Source organism: Babylonia areolata, chromosome 6, assembly GCF_041734735.1.
Source record: "Babylonia areolata isolate BAREFJ2019XMU chromosome 6, ASM4173473v1, whole genome shotgun sequence".
Lineage (NCBI taxonomy): Eukaryota > Metazoa > Mollusca > Gastropoda > Neogastropoda > Buccinidae > Babylonia > Babylonia areolata.
In genome coordinates this window covers 45,724,517-45,748,894 of record NC_134881.1, presented here as the reverse complement: position 1 = coordinate 45,748,894, position 24,378 = coordinate 45,724,517, and the positions used below count along the sequence as shown (strand labels likewise).

Genomic DNA, 24,378 nt, shown 5'->3' with positions numbered 1-24,378 from the left:
ACACACACACACACACACACACACACACACACACACACACACACACATATATATATATATATATATATATATACCCCCTACACATACACAAACGAAAAATAGACCTGGAGGAATAATTATAGACCTATCAAGCATTTTTTGTGGAAACTTAGGCATGGGGGAACTTAACCTGAGGAACATTGACAAGCTCCCAAACCAACGGTGAGCCACTTATGTCGAGGGAAAAGAAACCCTTTGCGAATAAGAAAATTGATGATGATGGTGGTGATGATGGGGGGAAAAAGGCAGTCGCTGCCCTCTTAACAAATGCTAATGCTAATGCTAATAATAATGATAAGAAGAAGAAGAATGGTAATATGATGGTGATGAAAAACAGGGACATTCGCTCTCGTTCGTTAACAAGCGAGGTATGTCATGTTGTGCTGCGTGGTGTGTGTTGCAGACAGGGACTGACAGCTGATGCAGACAGGTTTCTACACCACGACACACCCCGCGCCATGGAGTAAGTGACGGGTTCCGTCCACCCTTCACCATCCCTCAGGCACAGCCACCACTGCCCGGACTCCTGAAGGTTTCGGTCAACCTCAGAAAAACTTTCCAATCACGGTTCCACTGACTGTACAGCGTCAGCCCTCTGAGCACAGGGCCTCTGCAGTCTAGAAACGTTTGAAGCAGCCGAGCCAGCTACCAACCCACGCCCCAGCCAGCAAGATGAGCACACCCACACACACGTTCCTCAGACAGCCGCCACGTCCCACAAGGCGACGCCCCAACGCTCAGACCCTGCCCCTTTTCAGCACAGTGCCGCCGGCATGGCTGCTGCTGCTGCTGGTGGTGGTGGCTGGCTGCCCCCCGGTGAACGGCAAGGACAACCGCCAGCCCGCCTGCCAGCCCCCCAAGAACTCCACCACCCCGCTGTGCAAGTGCCAGACCGAGGCGGACGGTTTCATGATCCAGTGTAACGACAGGACCCCCAAGCTGACCCGGATTCCCTCTGGCCTGCCCGAGGACATCACTGTCCTGTCAGTGCTTTCCTCAAGGCCCTTTTCTTCTGTGTGTGTGTGTGTGTGTGTGGAGAGAGAGAGAGGGGGGGGGGTGATAGAAAGGGGAAGAAGGGAGATGTATTTGGGGAAGGGGTGGGGTGGTAGTTTGTTTGTGTTCTTGTAATCCAAGGGATAGTTGGCTGCCATGTAAAAGTCTGTGTTTGGAGAATTTCAGACTTAAACGATTTGAAAGATTTTGAAATGTTTTGTCAGTGTAAATCATGATAATGTGAAAGGACTCTCTTTCTCTCTCTCTCTCTCTTTCTCTCTCTCTCTCTCACTCTCCCTCACTCTCTCTCTCTCTCTCTCTCTCTCTCTCTCTCTCTCTCTCTCTCTCTCATTTTTTTAAGACATCAGACTGTCCTTGCGTGTACTCATTTTAAAGTGATGTCCATGTGTGTGATCATTTCAAACTTATGTTCATGTGTGTAATCATTTCAAAGTGATGTCCATGTGTGTGATCATTTCAAAGTGATGTCCATGTGTGTAATCATTTCAAAGTCATGTCCATGTGTGTGATCATTTCCAAGTCATGTCCATGTGTGTAATCATTTCAAAGTCATGTCCATGTGTGTAATCATTTCAAAGTCATGTCCATGTGTGTATACGTTTCAAAGGGATGTTGATGTGTGTAATCATTTCAAAGTGATGTTCATGTGTGTGATCATTTCAAACTGATGTTCATGTGTGTAATTATTTCAAACTGATGTTCATGTGTGTGGTCATTTCTAAGTGATGTTCATGTGTGTAATCATTTCAAACTGATGTTCATGTGTGTATTCATTTCAAAGTCATGTCCATGTGTGTATTCATTTCAAAGTCGTCATACTGTCCATGTGTGTAACCATTTCAAAGTCATGTCCATGTGTGTAATCATTTCAAAGTCATGTCCATGTGTGTATACGTTTCAAAGGGATGTTGATGTATGTAATCATTTCAAAGTGATTTTCATGTTTGTGATCATTTCAAACTGATGTTCATGTGTGTAATTATTTCAAACTGATGTTCATGTGTGTGGTCATTTCTAAGTGATGTTCATGTGTGTAATCATTTCAAACTGATGTTCATGTGTGTATTCATTTCAAAGTCATGTCCATGTGTGTATTCATTTCAAAGTCGTCATACTGTCCATGTGTGTAATCATTTCAAAGTCATGTCCATGTGTGTAATCATTTCAAAGTCATGTCCATGTGTGTATACGTTTCACAGGGATGTTGATGTGTGTAATCATTTCAAAGTGATTTTCATGTGTGTATTCATTTCAAAGTCGCCATACTGTCCATGTGTGTAATCATTTCAGAGTGATGGTCATGTGTTTATTCATTTCAAAGTGATGTTGATGTGTGTGTTATGCATTTCAAAGTGATGTTGATGTGTGTAATCATTTCAAAGTGATGTTCACATGACCCGTGGTACAATGAAGGGACCCTGTGTGTCTCCAGAAGCCTGACCAATAACGCCATCACCGCCATCATGAAAACTGACCTCATCAGAGTGGAGAAGCTTCGGACAGTGTCAGTTCGCTGTCTGTCGACCTGTCTGGACGTCTGTCTGTCTGTCTCTTTATCTGTATTTGTCTGTCTGTGTGTCTGTCTGTCGACCTGTTTGGACGTCTGTCTGTCTGTCTCTTTATCTGTATTTGTCTGTCTGTGTGTCTGTCTGTCGACCTGTCTGGACGTCTGTCTGTCTGTCTCTTTATCTGTATTTGTCTGTCTGTGTGTCTGTCGGCCTGTCTGGACGTCTGTCTGTCTGTCTCTGTATCTGCATCTCTCTGTCTGTCTGTCTCTCGGCCTGTCTGGACGTCTGTCTGTCGGCCTGTCTGGACGTCTGTCTGTCTGTCTCTTTATCTGTATTTGTCTGTCTGTGTGTCTGTCGGCCTGTCTGGACGTCTGTCTGTCTGTCTCTGTATCTGCATCTCTCTGTCTGTCTGTCTCTCGGCCTGTCTGGACGTCTGTCTGTCTCTGTCTCTGTATCTCTCTCTGTCTGGACGTCTGTCTGTCGGCCTGTCTGGACGTCTGTCTGTCTGTCTCTTTATCTGTATTTGTCTGTCTGTGTGTCTGTCGACCTGTCTGGACGTCTGTCTGTCTGTCTTTTTATCTGTATTTGTCTTTCTGTGTGTCTGTCTGTCGGCCTGTCTGGACGTCTGTACTTATTCAGACTTTTTTGAGTGTCCAAGAGGGATTAAACAAGGTTGTATGCTAAGCCCACAGCCGTTTTCCTTTTTCATCAATGAATTGGCAGTGGAGTTATCAAAGAAGGGGAAACATGGAATACAAATGATACCTGGCGCAACAGAATTGTTCTTAATGCTATTTGCTGATGATGTTGTTCTCTTGTCTGACACCCATAGGGTTACAAAATCAGTTAAATGCCCTTAAGCAAGAAACAGACAGACTACAACTAACTGTAAATCTCGATAAGACCAGTATTATAGTTTTCCGCAATGGAGGTCATCTTTCGACTCATGAAAAATGGTGCTATGGTGATTGGGAAATAAAAGCAACCAATACATATAAATATTTTGGAATGTTATCCACAACAAAGCTGAGTTTGACGTTTGGGTGGGATGAAGCAAATAGAAAAGAGAAAAAAAGTGTAATCCAAATTATAAAATCACTCAGGAGACTGTGTTCGACTGACGCACAGTTTTTCTGGAAACTTTTCGACACACAAATTGAACCAGCCTTTAACTATGGAGCGGAAATATGGGGACTCATGTCAAATAACCAAATGGAAAAGGTACATACATTTGCAGTGAAGCGCTTTCTTGGTGTTTCATTACACTCATCAAACACTATAATGTATTGCGAAACCGGCAGGTACCCATTGCATATTATATCAATTGTGAAATGCGTAAAATATTGGCTCAAACTAACAAGACTGCCAACATCACGATTGTGTAGACAAGCATACGAGATGCTGCTACTGCAAGAGGAGAAGGGCAAACAGAACTGGGTATTCCACATCAAGAAAACGCTAACGGAACATGGATTCGGTCTGGTCTGGATGTGCCAAGGAGTAGGGCACGAGCGCGGCTTTGTATCTGAATTTAAAGACAGACTCACAGCATGTTACAAACAAAACTGGCACGGAGAAATAGAGAGTAATGATAGGTATAAGTGATTCTATTCATTCAAATCAATATTTCAAACAGAGAAGTATATTAAGATTATAACAAATAAATGGCATAAAATCTGCTTTGCGAAGCTCAGATTGGGAGCACTTGGACTGAATGCCAACAGAAGATGGTTCGATTCAGACGTAGAAACATCTCCTTGCCCAGTGTGTGGCAAAAGCCCAGAAGATGAAAATCATTTCATATTCAACTGCAAAAGATACGGTGAACTGCCACAAAAAAAACTGTACCATTTTCAATACCATTTTCGATGCGTAAATATTTATTATATGATTTATCTGTACTTTGTTTTCTGTGTACTGTCCAAACCTTGGAGACGAACGACTGAAAATGCTCCAGCGCATAGAAAAGATTTTTTCGGCATACTGATGACAGAAAATGAAGATATGATACTTTCACTTGCAATATATGTATCTGAGGCAATAAATATACGGAAAACGTCCATCATCGGTCCAAATACTCATTAATCAATTAAAAATCAGTATGGGTTCTAAGAGGAAAAAAGCATAGATAAAAAGGAAGGGTTACATTCGGATGGTCAATCTCGACATTGTAATTATTTGATGTGATCGTATTGATATGATGGGTTTTGATATTGAGGCATAAATAATTATTTCAGGATTTATATGTACTTTAGTACGTGATTGTATTGATATGATGTGTGTCGATGATACATGCGTAAATATTTATTATATGATTTATCTGTACTTTGTTTTCTGTGTACTGTCCAAACCTTGGAGACGAACGACTGAAAAAAAGGCACATTACCCCCTTGTCACATGTACTTTAAGCTAATGACAAAGTGCCAAAGTGTCGCAAATCCCTTATTAGTTTATGTTGTTTCGATTCTGTTGTTGTTTTTTCCTTTCTGTTCCATTTTATCTATTTTTGCACCATTTTGTTGTGATTAGTACCTACTGTGTCACCAGAGCTTCTCAGCTAATGACATTAAACATTTCACTGTTTCAGTGTCTCTCTCTCTCTCTCTCTCTCTCTCTCTCTCTCTCTCTCTCTCTGTGTGTGTGTGTGTGTGTGTGTGTGTGTGTGTGTGTGTGTGTGTGTGTGTGTGTGTGTGTGTGACTCCGTCTGTCTGTCTGTCTGTCTGTCTCTTTCTGCTCTGTTCTGTTCTTTTTTGTGTTTTCCCTTCGTCTGTCTCCCTTCCTTCCTTCCTTTATTTTTTTTTCTTTCCTTTCTTTCCTTCAGTCCTTTCTTTCTTTCTTTCCGTTTTGGATGGTGAGTGAAGTCTCAGTGTTGACGTGTTTCAGATTTCTGCAGTTGAACTCGTTGGCGTTCATTGAAGATGGGGCGTTTGATACATTGTACAGTCTGAAGTTATTGTAAGTAGTTATTTCTTCTTCTTCTTCTTCTTCTTCTTCTTCTTCTTCTTCTTCTCTCTCTGTGATTTTTTTAAGACATGCAAAGCCAAACTGATGCCAGCAGGCAAGTCACATGTTCTTGGTACAACTGATAATGTAATGAAACAGTGAGAATGCAACGGCAGTGGATAATGTGAGTGTGTGTATGTGCTGTGATGATGGACAGTGTGTGTGTGTGTGTGTGTGTGTGTGTGTGTGTGTGTGCGTGCGTGCACGCGCGCGCGCGCGCGCTCGTGTGTGTGTATGTATGTGTGTGTTGGGGAGTGTTGGTAAACTTACATACACGAATATTGGTCCTGGCGGTCCTTTTCTTTGTGCTAACAGTGTTTGATGTTTTACGCTAAATTTCTTCCAGCAGATTGTGGTGATGTTTCCTCCGTCTGTGTGTCTGAGATTCATTTTGTTAGAATTTCAGCGGTGGTGACCGAGGACAATTGTTGTGGTTCTCACACTGGATGGTAGAGACGTGTTGCTTTTGTTGTTGTTATTGTTGCTGTGTTTCAGAGTGCTCAGTGACAACAGTCTGTTATCAACCTGGTTCTGTCACGTGTTGTTGTTGTTGTTGTTGTTGTGTTTCAGTGTGCTCAGTGACATCAGTCTGACTGTTATCAACCTGGTTCTGTCACGTGTTGTTGTTGTTATTGTTGTTGTTGTTGTGTTTCAGAGTGCACAGTGACAACAGTCTGACTGTTATCAACCTGGTTCTGTCACGTGTTGTTGTTGTTGTTACTGTTGTGTTTCAGAGTGCTCAGTGACAACAGTCTGACTTTTATCAACCTGGTTCTGTCACGTGTTGTTGTTGTTGTTGTTTTTGTTGTTGTTGTTGTTGTTGTGTTTCAGAGTGCTCAGTGACAACAGTCTGACTGTTATCAACCTTGTTTCTGTCACGTGTTGTTGTTGTTGTTGTTGTTGTTGTGTTTCAGAGTGCTCAGTGACAACAGTCTGACTGTTATCAACCTGGTTCTGTCACGTGTTGTTGTTGTTGTTGTTGTGTTTCAGAGTGCTCAGTGACAACAGTCTGACTGTTATCAACCTGGTTCTGTCACGTGTTGTTGTTGTTGTTGTTGTTGTTTTTGTTGTTGTGTTTCAGTGTGCTCAGTGACATCAGTCTGACTGTTATCAACCTGGTTCTGTCACGTGTTGTTGTTGTTGTTGTTGTGTTTCAGAGTGCTCAGTGACAACAGTCTGACTTTTATCAAGGACACCTGGTTCCGTCACATGCCTTCCATCCAAACCATGTGAGTCTGTTCTTGTTTCTCTCACACCGTGCGTCACCCCGCTACGCCCGTAATGCTTGCACTGTCATGTTACTGATGTTGTTATAGTACTGTTGTTATCATCACCATAATCAGCATCGCCTTCACCATCACCACACTCTTCATCGTAGGCCCAATGTTAATCAGTGGTCACGCTGCCACGGTTCTTCTTCTGCTCCTCCACCTCCACCCCCACTTCCTCCGCCTCGTCCTCCTTCTTCTCTTCCTTCTCATTATTTTATTGTTGTTGTTTTTTTTCAACATGGATTAACATGGTGGTGTGTTTGTAATCAAAATGTTGGGTCCCCGTCAGTTCATGTCTGTCACTGTGTCAGGCCTCTTCCCTCATTTCGTATCGTTTGACACTGAAATCTGAAGGCCTGTTGTGGTGGTGGTGGAAGAGGGGAGGGGGCTGGGGGGAGGGGCGAAAGGAAAGAGTGGGGGGAGGAGGGTGGTGACGGTGTGTGTGTGCGTGCGTGTGCGTGTGTATGTGTATGCTTGCGCAAATGGTTGTGTTGCGTATGGGGTGTGGGCTTGGATGTGTGGGAGAGGGGGGTGCGCTTGTTGACGCATACTTGCATTATGCATGTGTGTGTGTGTGTGTGTGAGCGTGCACGTGTCCTGGCGTGATGACTGGCGGGCACTGACCAGTGTTGCGTTGTAATGTCATGTGTTGTGGTGTCATGTCGTGTGTTGTGGTGTCATGTGTTTCATTGTGTTGTGATGTCATGTGTTGTGTTGTAATGGGATGTGCTGTGTTGTGATGTCATGCGTTGTGTTGTAATGGGATGTGCTGTGTTGTGATGTCATGTGTTGTTATGTCATGTGTTTCATGGTGTTGTGATGTCATGTGTTTCATTGAGTTGTGATGTCATGTGTTGTGTTCTGAAGTCATGTGTTTCATTGTGTTGTGATGTCATGTGTTGACGTTGTGATGTCATGTGCTGTGTTGTGATGTAATGTGTTTCATTGTTATGTCATGTGTTGTGATGTCATGTGTTTTATTGTGATGTCATGTGTTGTGACGTCACGTGTTGTGTTGTGATGTCATGTGTTGTGTTGTGACGTCACGTGTTGTGTTGTGATGTCATGTGTTGTGCTGTGCTGTACTTTGTTGTGCTGTGCACTGTGCTGTGCTTTGTTGTGCTGTGCACTGTGCTGTGTAGTGCAGTGTTCAGTGTTGTGCATTGTGCTGTGCAGCGACCTGACCAACAACCAGATCGTGACTGTGGACAGACGTGCCTTCCTCACGCTGCCGGCCTCCACCTTCACCACGGGGGTAGAGATGTGAGTGGACACCACTGCTGTCTGTGTACACTGCTGGTCTTTGACATCTTCCCCTCTCTACACCACTGGCCATGGGATAATTACAACAAGACAAAACTGTCAGAATCTGTCTGTAGACTGCTCGTGTATCCAAACCAGTGCAGTTACAACACATTAATTTTTCGTTATTGTGCAAAAAAAAAAAAAGAAAAAAAAAGTAACAGATAGTGTCTATCAACTATCTATGATAAAACACTTTTTGAATCATCATTGTCGCAAGTTATTTCTAATGCTTACGCCGAATCCCACATTAATTACGCATCAACATTATGGGATTCAGCTAGTGAAAATGCCCTAAAACTTCTTGAGTCTCCATAGGCGAGCATGAAAATTAATTCTTCTAAAATCCTCATCACTGAATCCTTACAGATTACAGAGCTCTGGATATTCTTCCACCAACAACTGAACTTAGATACAATAAGGCTCAATTTGTGTTTAAAATTATGTCTGGTTTAACTCCCCCTTCTCTTCAAAACAGATTTGTTATTAACACTCACTGTCCTGTACACAAGATTTCTATACCGCTTGCAAGGACTGATCGATTCAAGTCCAGTCTTTGTAACCCAGGGGGCTGTGTATCTTGCATAATTATCTCATGAAAAATCTGTAAGCATGCATCATGTTATTATGATAATATAATCCACAATTTCATTGATTATGAATTATTGCGTTTACGCCACTTTGTTTAACTGTCTCTGCATCTGTCAGGTCTACCTGTCTCTCTTTTTCTTCACCCAGTCTTTCTTCTCATTTTTTTTCCTTCCATCCTTCTTACTTTCTCTCTCCTCCACTACTGGTTCATTCGTACATTTCTTTGTACTATTCATATAAGTTACTGGTGTGTAGAATTATGTGATATACATGCTGAAAAAAGTGTGTGTGTGCGTGCGCGCGCGTGTGTGTGTGTGTGTGGGCCGTGGGGGGGGGTGCGGTGCTCGGTATGGTGGTCACCAGCAAGCTGAACAACAACCCCCTGCAGTGTGGCTGCCAGGCACGTGCACTCCGGGACTGGATCTTGTCCCTGGACAGCAGGGTGTCGCCCATCAGACTGATCGGCTTTCAGTGTCCCAGCGGTGACATGTTGACCGCTGTGAGGGACGAGGACTTCACCTGTACCGGTTCTGTGCCGCCTCTGTTTGAAGACTCCCCGGACTGCAACGCCTGCAACAACCAGCAGACACACCACACCTGTGACAGCATGCCCGCTACCTGTGGCTCCCTCCAGGTAACTGTGGGTGTGGGGGTGTTTATTTATGTTCAGTTTGTGTGTGTGTGTGTGTGTGTTCGGGGTTTCTGTTTGTATTTTCACGTGTTCGTGCGTGCGTCTGGATGTCCTGTACCCATGAACGGCATGTGGAACATGTTATCAGTTTCGCTGCGTCCACCTTGTGACGTCAGTCCTCCGCACAGTATGCATGCAAGCGTGCCTAGGTGATCATCAGCAGGATGGCACTGCCAGTGGTTTGTTTTCCGGGCACTTGTTGCACTTGGTTGGTGGCATCCGACGTGTCCAGTTGTGCACAGTTTGTGGACATGATACGTGTTGCTTGGTTCTAGTAAAGCTGGTCTGTCATTTCGTGACTCTAAGAACTACGCAGGGAAGCTGTGAGTGTCTTTTTCTGGCGCAGATTTTACCTGACAGTGAGGCGACAACGACACTCGGAGAAGCTGATCCGTGTTATGTTTTTAAATTAACGGGGAATAACTCCCACTGTTCCGCAGTCAATTCTTGCGGCTGTACCATGGCTGTCAGCGGTGGTTTGAGCTGTAACATGGCTGGCTGTGGCATGGGCCGTGCTTTGAGCTGTAACATGGCTGGCTGTGGCATGGGCCGTGCTTTGAGCTGTAACATGGCTGGCTGTGGCATGGGCCGTAGTTTGAGCTGTTGTGATAAACAAGCTTCATTGTGGCGTGAGTAACAGTTAACCCTTTCACCGCCAGTCAGTTTAGAGTACAAAATTCCCTTGTGGTACAGACACAGAAAAGACAGTGGCTAAGAATAGCTGGGGATTCCCCCTGCAATGTATAGGAAATATGGCCTGTCCTACCACCGAACATTAAGAGCAGTAGGTTCATGGATAACAGACCAATGAACGGTCACCTTTCAGTGACATGGGCCCTCTACCATGGCGGGGAAAGGGTTAAGAGCCTGTTTTTTTACCATCGACTGTCTTTGGTTAAGTGTTTACATTTGTATGACTGATGGACTTTGTGAGGACTTTACTCCTCCCTTAAAGGATTCGGTGCTGGCCACAGTATTCAGCCCATGGTCATGCCAGTTAAACTTCTTTTTTTTTTATTCATGGAGTAGCTGGGAAATCTTTCTGTATGCCCCCCACACCCTCCACCCACCCACCCCACACACAACCCCAGAATCCCTCTGCTATCCATACCAGTGACTTAATTTTCATCAGTTGTTTAGTTTGTTGTGGTGGACAACACACACACACTCTCTCTGTCCCTCTTTCTCTGTTTCTGTCTGTCGGTCTGTCTCTCTCTTTGTGATATCATCCCGCTGGAGCTAAAACTAGAATATAATAAGGATGTTTTTGTGCACATAATAGTAAGCAGCTATGCACCTTATTCAAATATAAACAACTTCCCAGCAAACAACATAAGACATGTACATAAGTGGGATATACCTCTTCCAAGTCTTCTTGTTTTTAAGTCCAGTCTCACATACAGTGGGGTAACTTACTGGAAAAAAATTACCATCACATTAAAAAAAACAACAACAACTAACCACAACAACTTAAAGCAGAATCTAAAAATGTACCTGTTCACATTACTTGATGTCACCTGAAATCCAATATTGCAGTTTTTTGGGTTCCCTCTCGCTGAGTCGCTCTCTTGAGTGAGGAGTGAGTGAGTGCATTTGTGTCTGTGTGTGTGAACTGGTGGGATGGTGTTTGATAACAACGGAAGGACTGTTGTTTTCTCTGTTGGGTCTTCATGTTTTGTTGTTGTTGGAGGGGGGGGGGGTTGGTGTGTGTGTGTGTGTGTGTTTCATGCTTTTATTCTCTCTTAATTTGCTTGGGGTGGAATGGCTGTGAATGATGGGATAATCAGAAAATGCTGATGTATTTTGATTGTGTTTTGATTTTTTTTTCTTTGTTTTACTCATTTTCGCTTCTTTAGCTTTATGTAAAAAAGCGTGTTACTTGCTTCTCTGTTACCCTCGGTGATAAAGATTTGTCTTGTCTGTCTTATCTTGTCTCTCTCTCTCTCTCTGCACACACACACACACACACACACACACACACACACACACACACACACACACACACACACACACACTGTCTCTCCCTATTCTTTTCTTCCTCTCTTCCCTTTCTCTCCCCTCGCCCCTCCCTCTCTCTGAGCATTGACCAATAAATGAATAGATAATCTCTGTCTTACCCTACCTGTTCACCTGCACCTGTACAGTGGATGGTGTTTCTTTCAGGTGGTGTGTCAGAGCACGGTGCATGGTGGTGTCTTTCAGGTGTGTCAGAGCACGGTGCATGGTGGTGTCTTTCAGGTGTGTCAGAGCACGGTGCATGGTGGTGTCTTTCAGGTGGTGTGTCAGAGCACGGTGCATGGTGGTGTCTTTCAGGTGGTGTGTCAGAGCACGGTGCATGGTGGTGTCTTTCAGGTGTGTCAGAGCACGGTGCATGGTGGTGTCTTTCAGGTGTGTCAGAGCACGGTGCATGGTGTTTATTTCAGGTGTGTCAGAGCACGGTGCATGGTGGTGTCTTTCAGGTGTGTCAGAGCACAGTGCATGGTGTTTATTTCAGGTGTGTCAGAGCACGGTGCATGGTGGTGTCTTTCAGGTGTGTCAGAGCACGGTGCATGGTGGTGTCTTTCAGGTGTGTCAGAGCACAGTGCATGGTGTTTATTTCAGGTGTGTCAGAGCACAGTGCATGGTGGTGTCTTTCAGGTGGTGTGACTAGTTGTATCTTTCACGTGGTGTGACTAGTGGTGTCTTTCAGGTGGTGTGTCAGGTGGTGTCTTTCAGGAGGTGTGACTAGTGGTGTCTTTCAGGCGGTGTGACTAGTGGTGTCTTTCAGGCGGTGTGTCAGGTGGTGTCTTTCAGGCAGTGTGTCTAGTGATGTCTTTCAGGTGATGTGTGTGGTGGTGTCTTTCAGGTGATGTGTGTGGTGGTGTCTTTCAGGTGATGTGTCTGGTGGTGTCTTTCAGTCATTGTGTCTGGTGGTGTCTTTCAGGTGATGTGTGTGGTGGTGTCTTTCAGGTGATGTGTGTGGTGGTGTCTTTCAGGCATTGTGTCTGGTGGTGTCTTTCAGGTGATGTGTGTGGTGGTGTCTTTCAGGTGATGTGTCTGGTGGTGTCTTTCAGGTGATGTGTGTGGTGGTGTCTTTCAGGCAGTGTGTCTGGTGGTGTCTTTCAGGTGATGTGTCTGGTGGTGTCTTTCAGGTGATGTGTGTGGTGGTGTCTTTCAGGTGGTGTGTCTGGTGGTGTCTTTCAGGCATTGTGTCTAGTGGTGTCTTTCAGGCAGTGTGTCTAGTGGTGTCTTTCAGGTGGTGTGTCTGGTGGTGTCTTTCTGGTGGTGTGTCTGGTGGTGTCTTTCAGGCGTTGTCTTTCAGGTGGTGTGACTAGTTGTGTCTTTCACGTGGTGTGACTAGTGTCTTTTAGGTGGTGTGTCAGGTGGTGTGTCAGGTGGTGTCTTTCAGGCGGTGTGACTAGTGGTGTCTTTCAGGTGGTGTGACTAGTTGTGTCTTTCACGTGGTGTGACTAGTGTCTTTCAGGTGGTGTGTCAGGTGGTGTGTCAGGTGGTGTCTTTCAGGCGGTGTGACTAGTGGTGTCTTTCAGGCGGTGTGACTAGTGGTGTCTTTCAGGCGGTGTGTCAGGTGGTGTCTTTCAGGCAGTGTGTCTAGTGGTGTCTTTCAGGTGATGTATGTGGTGGTGTCTTTCAGGCGGTGTGTCTGGTGGTGTCTTTCAGGTGATGTGTCGGGTGGTGTCTTTCAGGTGGTGTGCCTGGTGGTGTCTTTCAGGCAGTGTGTCTAGTGGTGTCTTTCAGGTGATGTGTCTGGTGGTGTCTTTCAGGTGATGTGTCTGGTGGTGTCTTTCAGGTGATGTGTGTGGTGGTGTCTTTCAGGTGATGTGTGTGGTGGTGTCTTTCAGGCAGTGTGTCTGGTGGTGTCTTTCAGGTGATGTGTGTGGTGGTGTCTTTCAGGTGATGTGTGTGGTGGTGTCTTTCAGGTGGTGTGTCTGGTGGTGTCTTTCAGGCATTGTGTCTAGTGGTGTCTTTCAGGCTGTGTGTCTAGTGGTGTCTTTCAGGTGGTGTGTCTGGTGGTGTCTTTCTGGTGGTGTGTCTGGTGGTGTCTTTCAGGCGTTGTCTTTCAGGTTGTGTGACTAGTTGTGTCTTTCACGTGGTGTGACTAGTGTCTTTCAGGTGGTGTGTCAGGTGGTGTGTCAGGTGGTGTCTTTCAGGCGGTGTGACTAGTGGTGTCTTTCAGGCGTTGTCTTTCAGGTGGTGTGACTAGTTGTGTCTTTCACATGGTGTGACTAGTGTCTTTCAGGTGGTGTGTCAGGTGTTGTCTTTCAGGCGGTGTGACTAGTGGTGTCTTTCAGGCGGTGTGACTAGTGGTGTCTTTCAGGCGGTGTGTCAGGTGGTGTCTTTCAGGCAGTGTGTCTAGTGGTGTCTTTCAGGTGATGTATGTGGTGGTGTCTTTCAGGCGGTGTGTCTGGTGGTGTCTTTCAGGTGATGTGTCGGGTGGTGTCTTTCAGGTGGTGTGCCTGGTGGTGTCTTTCAGGCAGTGTGTCTAGTGGTGTCTTTCAGGTGATGTGTGTGGTGGTGTCTTTCAGGTGATGTGTGTGGTGGTGTCTTTCAGGTGGTGTGTCTGGTGGTGTCTTTCAGGTGATGTGTGTGGTGGTGTCTTTCAGGTGATGTGTCTGGTGGTGTCTTTCAGGTGGTGTGTCTGGTGGTGTCTTTCAGGTGGTGTCTTTCAGGTGGTGTGTCTGGTGGTGTCTTTCAGGTGGTGTCTTTCAGGTGATGTGTCTGGTGGTGTCTTTCAGGTGGTGTGTTTGGTGGTGTGTGTCTTTCAGGTGGTGTGTCTGGTGGTGTCTTTCAGGTGGTGTCTTTCAGGTGGTGTGTCTGGTGGTGTCTTTCAGGTGGTGTCTTTCAGGGGGTGTCTTTCAGGCGGTGTCTTTCAGGCGGTGTATCTGGTGGTGTCTTTCAGGTAGTGTGTCTGGTGGTGTCTTTCAGGCGGTGTCGGTGTGTCAGAGCTATGTGAAGATGAGCAACGGCCGCCTGTCGCTGTACAAGTCGTGCGGCACGTACACAGACTGCCTCCTGAGGTCCCGCTCCAACCATCGGCTGTGCAACACCTCCCTCTCCTCCCCCTCCCCCTCCCTGGAGTGCACCTTCTGCTGCACCGGCCCTGTCTGCAACTGGGGCGACATGGGAGGTGAGTCTCTGGGGGTCAGCGTCGTCGCCACTCCGTGTGTTGTGAAATCAGCTACGGCATTGTCATTCCGTGTGTTGTGAAATCAGCTATGGCATTGTCATTCCGTGTGTTGTGAAATCAGCTACGGCATTGTCATTCCGTGTGTTGTGAAATCAGTTATGGCATTGTCATTCCGTGTGTTGTGAAATCAGCTATGGCATTGTCATTCCGTGTGTTGTGAAATCAGTTATGGCATTGTCATTCCGTGTGTTGTGAAATCAGTTTTGTCAGTGTCATTCCACGTATTGTGAATACAGTTTTGTCAGTGTCATTCCACATATTGTGAATACAGTTTTGTCAATGTCATTCCACGTATTGTGAATACAGTTTTGTCATTGTCATTCCACGTATTGTGAATACAGTTTTGTCATTGTCATTTAATGTATTGTGAATACAGTTTTGTCATTGTCATTTAATGTATTGTCAAAGCAGATCTGTCATTGTTCACCCAGATCCCCATGGACAGTATATTAGCAGATAAACATCTTTATCATTCTGCCGCCCCCCTCATTCAGTAGGATTGGTTTCACCATTATCAGGGCATTGTGTCAATCGACTTACATTTTTGTTTGATGTTTTTATTGATGACGAAGACAAATGATGTGAGTGTTGATGAGACGTGAATGTTGATGGTTTTCTAATTGTTTTGTCACTGGGCTTTTTGTTGTTGTTTTTTGTGGTTTTTTGTCATTGTTTTTTTTCCACTTGTTCAGGTCGCACCAGTTCCTTCAAGCTGTACGTAGGGCTGAGACTGAACCGGGAGTACCGACGTTACATGGGTGACCCCCAGGACAGCCGCTACAGACAGAAAGCCAACATCTTCATCCAGATAGTGAGTTATCTGTGTGACCAACAGATAGTGAGTTGTTTGTATGACGAGCAGATAGTGAGTTGTTTGTATGACCAACAGATGGTGAGTTGTCTGCATGACAAACAGATAGCGAGTTGTTTGTATGACGAGCAGATAGTGAGTTGTCTGTATGACCAACAGATAGTGAGTTGTTTGTATGACGAGCAGATAGTGAGTTGTTTGTATGACGAGCAGATAGTGAGTTGTCTGTATGACCAACAGATAGTGAGTTGTTTGTATGACGAGCAGATAGTGAGTTATCTGTGTGACCAACAGATAGTGAGTTGTTTGTATGACGAGCAGATAGCGAGTTGTTTGTATGACGAGCAGATAGTGAGTTGTCTGTATGACCAACAGATAGTGAGTTGTTTGTATGACGAGCAGATAGTGAGTTGTTTGTATGACGAGCAGATAGTGAGTTGTCTGTATGACCAACAGATAGTGAGTTGTTTGTATGACGAGCAGATAGTGAGTTATCTGTGTGACCAACAGATAGTGAGTTGTTTGTATGACGAGCAGATAGTGAGTTGTTTGTATGACGAGCAGATAGTGAGTTGTCTGTGTGACCAACAGATAGCGAGTTGTTTGTATGACGAGCAGATAGTGAGTTATCTGTGTGACCAACAGATGGTGAGTTGTCTGTATGACCAACAGATGGTGAGTTGTCTGTATGACCAACAGATAGTGAGTTGTCTGCATGACAAACAGATAGCGAGTTGTTTGTATGACAAACAGATAGTGAGTTGTTTGTATGATGAGCAGATAGTGAGTTGTCTGTATGACCAACAGATAGTGAGTTGTTTGTATGACCAACAGATGGTGAGTTGTCTGCATGACAAACAGATAGCGAGTTGTTTGTATGACGAGCAGATAGTGAGTTGTCTGTATGACCAACAGATGGTGAGTTGTCTGTATGACCAACAGATAGTGAGTTGTCTGTATGACCAACAGATGGTGAATTGTCTGCATGACAAACAGATAGCGAGTTGTTTGTATGACCAACAGATGGTGAGTTGTCTGTATGACCAACAGATAGTGAGTTGTCTGTAAGACCAACAGATAGTGAGTTGTCTGTATGACCACCAGATGGTGAGTTGTCTGTATGACCAACAGATAGTGAGTTGTCTGCATGACAAACAGATAGCGAGTTGTTTGTATGACCAACAGATGGTGAGTTGTCTGTGTGACATCTTCACCCAAACAGTGATTCCCCACATGCTGTGTCCTCACCTGCTTCCTCCAACACTGCCCTCTTTTCAGTATGCCTGGCTTGTGGTGTTGAGTCATGTGACCACCACTGGTAATATGTATTTTCATTGACTTGACTTCTTCAGGTCTTCTTCTTCTTCTTCCTCGTTCGCCTCCCATTAGATGAGCAGCCCGCTGTCCTCGATGAAGGCTGCCGTCCGTCGCAGCTCCTCCATGGTGCCGTATAGCTTGGCTTCCACTGCTGTCGGTGTTGGCCAGTACGTCCTCCTGGATGCTGCATGCATCCTACAGTCTTGAAGGATGTGGTCGGTTGTCATTGGTCCCTCACCACAAAGGCACTCTCCACTCTGTCCAATGCCGAATTTTGTGTGCATGTGGTGGAGCAGGCGGTTGTGTCCAGTCCTCAGGTGGAAGATCTTGACTTCAGGTGTTCTAAAATTGTTTTATTTGATGTGGTCAACTTATTCATCTATTCGTTCTCTCATTCTGTTGTTTTTGTCATATGAGTTTGTTTGTGAGTTTTATGATATAGCACACCATGACTTGTCCTAAAGCTGTGTTGTGTGACTGATGTTGTTTTGCAGTTGAATGGCGTTTTCCAAACAGTGGATGGAGGTTACTTTACAACCTTTTTGAACTTCAGGTGACACTGTGTTTGACTCTCTGTCTCTATCCATTTGTCTGTGATAAAGTATTGTTCATAATTTTGCTATGTAAGTACTTAAAAAGAGAAGACAATGGTTAATGTTTACCGGTTGTTCTCTGATTCTTTCCATTGCAGTAAAGTTTCTTCACTTGACTAAATGTCTATAGTGTTTATCTTCAGGAAAATCACAATCCAATGATTTTTCATAGATGCTCATCATGATTTAAACAGTTAATAATAAAAGGAATTGTTTTTCTTTCTTTTTTTTTTAAGAAGAAAGTTTTATACCTGTAGTTGTTTCCTTTATTACCTGGATGTTCAGTTTGATAATCATACTGTATTTATTGTTTTACTTGAATGTCACAACGGATTTCTCTGTGTGAAATTCAGGTAACTCTGCCCAGAGAATGTCACCACTATGCAGCACAGTCCACCCCTCTTGGTTTACCCTCAATTATTTTCTGTTGACAGGTGTATTAGTTTTACAATCAAAGTGGATTGTTCCACAGAATTTTGCCAAGGACAATGCATTTGTTGCTGTGGGTTATTTAACGTGCATGCTGCGTATGGGACCTTGGTTTATTGTCTCGTCTGGGAGGCTAGCACCCAGACCAGCATTCAAGGTGTTGTGAAGGGGGTGTAAAAATCCCTGTCAGGTGTGGGATCTGGATCTGTGAGTGGTGTTTTCCTGGTTAGCTGCTTTTGTACTGGCCACAGAGCCACTGACAGTGATGATGATGATAACCATAATGATGATGATAATGATGATGATGATGATGACAATGATTATGATGATAACAGTGATGATGATAATGGTGACAAGGTGGCATCTCTTCACAAACAATGATAATGATTGTAATGATGATGACAATGTAACATGAACAACTGGGGGAAGGCCAACGTGACATGTCTGGTTCATGTGACCTCTAACAATGATCATGATAATGGTGATGAGAACAACAACGTGTCTGGTTCATGTGACCACTAACAATGGTGATGATAATGGTGATGAGGACAACAACATGTCTGGTTCATGTGACCTGTAACAATGATGATGATAATGATGAGGAGGACAACAACATGTCTGGTTCATGCGACCTCTAACAATGATCATGATAATGGTGATGAGAACAACAACGTGTCTGGTTCATGTGACTTCTAACAATGATGATGATAATGGTGATGAGAACAACAACGTATCTGGTTCATGTGACCACTAACATTGATCATGATAATGGTGATGAGAACAACAACAACGTGACCTCACCCCTGTAACAAAGATGATAACAGCGATGACAACACTGAGACAGGAACGATAAGCAGCAAGGCCTTTGTGACGTGTCTGGTTTATGTCACCACTAACAATGATGATAATATTGGTGATGTGACCTCACCCCAGTAACGATGATGACGACATGATGATAACAGCGATGACAACACTGTGACAGGAATGACAGCAACAAGGCCTTTGTGACGTATCTGGTGTACGTGACCACCCTCAACATATACGAAGTGCCCTCTGTAATCACCATGATGGCGTCGGCTATCAACACCAGCATGACCTCTACCACCAGCGACCTCTACAAACAGGGAGTCACCTATGCGGCAGTGGGCACAGAGCTGGTCTCCATCAGTGAGTCTGCACACACACACACACACTGCAGGCATGCACATATACACACATGCACGCTCACACAAGCACACATACACCCTCACACACACACACACATGAGCACTACATGCACACACACACACAGCACACACACAGAGACACACACACACTCACTCTCACACACATGCATGCACACACACACACACACACACACACACACACACACACACACACACACACACACACACACACATCCTCTCTCTCTGTGTCTCGCTGTCTCTGTCTCTCTCTCACTCTCTTTCTCTCTCCACCTCCACCCCTTTCTCTCTCTCTCTCTCTCTCTCTCTCTCTCTCTCTCTCTCTCTGTCCTATCCCTTCATTCAGAGTCAACATCTTCATCACAGCCCTGCAACAAGCAAGGACACGATTTTTAATCATGAAACAGAATGATAAGACTCTGAAACAGTTAAACAGAATGATAGGATTTGTGAGAGACATTGAAATAGAATGATAGGACTGTGGGACATACAATGATAGGACTGTGAGACAGGGTAAAATAGAATGCTAAGACTGTGAGATATAGTGAAATAGAATGATAGGAGGGTAAAATAGAATGCTAAGACTGTGAGATATAGTGAAATAGAATGATAGGACTGAGACACAATGAAATAGAATGATAGGACTCTGAAACATAGAATGATAGGATTGTGAGACATAGTGAAATAGAATGATAGCATTGTGCGACATAGTGAAATAGAATGGTAGGACTGTGAGACATAGAATGGTAGGACTGTGAGACACAGTGAAATAGAATGGTAGGACTGTGAGACATAGAATGATAGCACTGTGAGACATAGAATGATAGGACTGTGAGACATAGAATGGTAGGACTGTGAGACATTGAATGGTAGGACTGTGAGACACAGTGAAATAGAATGGTAGGACTGTGAGACATAGAATGGTAGGACTGTGAGACATAGAATGATAGGACTGTGAGACATAGAATGATAGGACTGTGAGACACAGTGAAATAGAATGGTAGGACTGTGAGACATAGAATGGTAGGACTGTGAGACATAGAATGGTAGCACTGTGAGACATAGAATGATAGGACTGTGAGACAGAATGGTAGGACTGTGAGACATAGAATGATAGGACTGTGAGACATAGAATGGTAGGACTGTGAGACATAGAATGATAGAACTGTGAGACACAGTGAAATAGAATGATAGGACTATGAAACATAGAATGAGAGGACTGTGAGACATAATGGAATAGAATGATAGGACTGTGAGACACAATGAAGTAGAATGATAGGACTGTGAGACATAGAATGATAGGACTGTGAGACATAATGAAATAGAATGATAGGAATGTGAGACACAGTGAAATAGAATGATAGGACAGTGATAAATACAATGATAGGACTGTGAGACATAGTGAAATAGAATGATAGAACTGTGAGACATAGAATGATAGGACAATGAGACATGGTGAAATAGAACGATAGGACTGAGCTGTAAGACAGTAAAATAGAATTATAGGATTGTAAGCTGTAAGACATAGTGAAATAGAATGATAGGATTTATTGTCAATATGTTAAAGGCACATCGGCAAAAAGTTCTACAATCTCACTGTTTTGGGTAATAATGTCTGAAGTAAATAACCCTAAAAACAAAACAAAAAAGATAGACTGTGATTTCTTTTTGAATATTTAATCTTGACTGGCATATATGTTCTACAACTAATACTATTCTTGTAAAAAAAAAATTGTCATCAGTACCATCAGTTTTTTATATTGTCACCTTTGTTACTAAATTGTTTCCATTGATTCTGAACACTTTTGTCGGCATAAACTTTTACTTGAGTCCAGTAAGATGGGGGAGGGGAGGGGGTGGGGAATCTGTGTTTGTGTTAGTTTGTCCATTTTGTATTCATCCCATTTTGCCACTTGAAAAACGATGCAGTCACAAAACCTTAGCATCCACATCCAAGTTGGTGAATACATAAACAAGAGAACATCATCTGTCATCTGATTGGCTCAGTTGGTCCAGAATGTGACCTGATTGGTCATTACTCTGCTGAAGGTTTTTAGTCATTCTTCATTGTCCATGTTTGTATTGGTTCACCTTCTGACAGAGGGATAGAAACATAACACAACACAGAAAGAAAGGTTCAGTTACAGGATGATGTCAGTTTCATTTATTTATTTCTTTGTTTCATTCTTTGGTGAAATATGACAGAACAGTTTGATTATTCATGCTGACTTAACACCACCATCACCACCAAAAAAAAACCACGGCCACCCCCACCCCTTCAGTAAAACCCAACCAACTAAACAACAAAACAATAATGATGGCATGGCATGTCACAGGTAAGTGCCCACAGGAAGTGAGTGGAGGCGTCACGTGGCCAGAAACAACGATGAGGTCCATGGCTAACGCCTCCTGCCCCTTCACACCGGCCCAGGGGTTTGCCAGACGAGCCTGGTAAGCTGACTGCAGTAATGAGAATCTGGGTTGTCTTGGAAATAGCAGTTGGGGAAGTGATAGTGATTGTGATAGCTGCAGTAAATAAGTGATAATATCCACTGCCTTTTTTTCAATAAAACTGAAACAACACTCAACATTTACTTTGTTGATGTACTACCCCCCCCCCCTCCCCGGCCCCCCCCCTCCCCCTCAAAAAAGGAAATCCTTTCTTTTTCCCTTGACTTTCATACTTGTGTCACCACTAAACTCAAACTCTGCAACACAGATAGTCAGTTGTCTGTCTTATTCATACAGGAAGTAGGTGGCGTTGGCCTGTGGGCCAGGCGAATGTTAAACAGCCTGCTTGATAAGGCTGGTGTAGTTCTTGATCTTGGTGGCCATGTACATGTCTTCATACTTGTTCCCAATGGAGACCAACATCTTCTATATTCACTGCCTTACACATATTGTAATGATTTCATACAGGTAGCCATTGAAAATGAACATAAATTGTGATACTGGGGAAGACGTGTGAGGACTGGGGACAGTAGTTTGCACACGTCCTGTTTGCCTCCAGAAGTGAAGTGAAGGTCAGTCCTCCTTGCAGTGTTGTTGTGACAGCAGTGTGGGCATAATCAGAATATTGTTTTCTCTAAGACTGCCAAGTAGATTCTCACCAGAGTTTCCTGAGTTCCATCCCCGGTTTCTGAGCGATGGTGGATTAAGGGTGGAGATTTTTCTGATCTCCTAGATCAACATAATGTGGAAACCCACTCATATAAACAAGTGAACGTGGGAGTTGAAGCACAGGAATGCTGAAGAAGAGAAAAAGAAATTAAACATAATGTTAGGGAACAAATATCTTTGTGTGTGTGTGTGTGTGTGTGTGTGTGTGTGTGTGTGTGTGTGTGTGCAGTGCGGAGACCAGCAGTGGTATGCCACAGTGGCTAGACCCAGACTTCAGTGGCTGTCAGCAGAGTGGTTTGACTGGTCGTCTGTCAGAGCTGAACAGCACTGTCATCACCCCCTGTGAGTCTGGCGGCATTCTGTCCTCTTGTCTTCATGTCTTCAGTCTGTCTGCATTCTGTCCTCTGGTTGTCATGTCTTTTCAGTCTGCCTGCCATAACACTGTGCCACCTTGGTCCCCACAGCCATAACACTGTGCCATGTTGGTCCCCACAGCCATAACACTGTGCCACCTTGTTCCCACAGCCATAATATTCTGCCACCTTAGTCCCCATAGCCATAACACTGTGCCATGTTGGTCCCCACAACCATTACACTGTGCCATGTTGGTCCCCACAGCCATAACACTGTGCTACCTTGGTCCCCACAGCCATAACACTGTGCTATGTTGGTCCCCACAGCCATAACACTGTCCCATGTTGGTCCCCACAGCCATAACACTGTCCCTTGTTGGTCCCCAGCAAAGGCCCTTGGTCAGCACACTGTGCCATGTTGGTCCCCACAGCCATAACACTGTACCATGTTGGTCCCCACAGCCATAACAATGTGCCACCTTGGTCCCCACAGCCATAACACTGTGCCATGTTGGTCCCCACAGCCATAACACTGTGCCATGTTGGTCCCCACAGCCATAACACTGTGCCACCTTGGTCCCCACAGCCATAACACTGTGCCACCTTGGTCCCCACAGCCATAACACTGTGCCATGTTGGTCCCCACAGCCATAACACTGTCCCATGTTGGTCCCCACAGCCATAACACTGTGCCATGTTGGTCCCCACAGCCATAACACTGTACCATGTTGGTCCTCACAGCCATAACACTGTGCTATGTTGGTCCCCACAGCCATAACACTGTGCCATGTTGGTCCCCACAGCCATAACACTGTGCCATGTTGGTCCCCACAGCCATAACACTGTGCCACCTTGGTCCCCACAGCCAAAACACTGTGCCATGTTAGTCCCCACATTGGTCCCCATAACACTGTGCCATATTGGTCCGTACAGCCATAACAGTGTGCCATGTTGGTCACCACAGCCATAATAGTGTACCATGTTGGTCCCCACAGCCATAACAGTGTACCATGTTGGTCCCCACAGCCATAACACTGTGCCATGTTGGTCCCCACAGCCATAACACTGTGCCATGTTGGTCCCCACAGCCATAACACTGTGCCATGTTGGTCCCCACATTGGTCCCAGTAACAGTGTGCCATGTTGGTCCGTACAGCTAACGTGAACGCAGTGCTGGCCCAGCTCCAACAGCTGACATCAGAGGGGGGGGAGGGGCTGACAGCGGTGGACGTGACGCTGTCGGTGGACGTGTTGGAGCGCTCCCTGTCTCAGGGCGGAGGACTGGAGGACAGCACGGCCATGGGGTCCTCCCTGCAGGTGGTCAGCAACGTGCTGGGCACCCAGAGTTCAACCCTCGTGCAGGCTGACCGCACCAGTCGCGCCGCCACCAGGTAGGTACAGGTGTGATGGAGTGGTTTGATGACCATGGAAACATTAAGGTGATCAAGTGAAACAGTGGTTTGATGGCCATGGTCATCACTTGAAGTGATGGCCATGGAAACATTAGGGTGATCAAGTGATGGCCATGGAAACATTAGGGTGATCAAGGGATGTCCATGGAAACATTAGGGTGATCAAGTGATGGCCATGGAAACATTAGGGTGATCAAATGATGGCCATGGAAACATTAGGGTGATCAAGTGATGTCCATGGAAACATTAAGGTGATCAAGTGATGGCCGTGGAAACATTAAGGTGATCAAGTGATGGCCATGGAAACATTAGGGTGATCAAGTGATGGCCGTGGAAACATTAGGGTGATCAAGTGATGGTCATGGAAACATTAGGGTGATCAAGTGATGGCCGTGGAAACATTAGGGTGATCAAGTGATGGCTGTGGAAACATTAAGGTGATCAAGTGATGTCCATGGAAACATTAGGGTGATCAAGTGATGGCTGTGGAAACATTAAGGTGATCAAGTGATGGCCGTGGAAACATTAGGGTGATCAAGTGATGGCTATGGAAAC

At 44.8% G+C, this 24,378-nt stretch overlaps 1 protein-coding gene across 9 annotated transcripts in view; it reads left to right on the top strand.

The window, feature by feature from the left end:
* The window catches only part of LOC143283086 (uncharacterized), a 103,032-nt gene that overhangs the window by 40,368 nt on the left and 38,286 nt on the right, over positions 1 to 24,378 (top strand). For all 9 annotated transcript variants that reach the window (XM_076589133.1, XM_076589132.1, XM_076589131.1 and 6 more), the window contains 13 exons: positions 443 to 1,022; positions 2,486 to 2,557; positions 5,445 to 5,516; positions 6,722 to 6,793; positions 8,012 to 8,098; positions 9,092 to 9,362; positions 14,343 to 14,544; positions 15,297 to 15,415; positions 17,227 to 17,285; positions 18,737 to 18,921; positions 21,275 to 21,389; positions 22,288 to 22,400; positions 23,568 to 23,802. In XM_076589133.1, coding sequence (XP_076445248.1) covers positions 712 to 1,022; positions 2,486 to 2,557; positions 5,445 to 5,516; positions 6,722 to 6,793; positions 8,012 to 8,098; positions 9,092 to 9,362; positions 14,343 to 14,544; positions 15,297 to 15,415; positions 17,227 to 17,285; positions 18,737 to 18,921; positions 21,275 to 21,389; positions 22,288 to 22,400; positions 23,568 to 23,802 — 1,913 coding nt within the window. In that variant the 5' untranslated portion in view covers positions 443 to 711. The remainder of the gene's footprint in view (positions 1 to 442; positions 1,023 to 2,485; positions 2,558 to 5,444; positions 5,517 to 6,721; positions 6,794 to 8,011; positions 8,099 to 9,091; positions 9,363 to 14,342; positions 14,545 to 15,296; positions 15,416 to 17,226; positions 17,286 to 18,736; positions 18,922 to 21,274; positions 21,390 to 22,287; positions 22,401 to 23,567; positions 23,803 to 24,378) is intronic.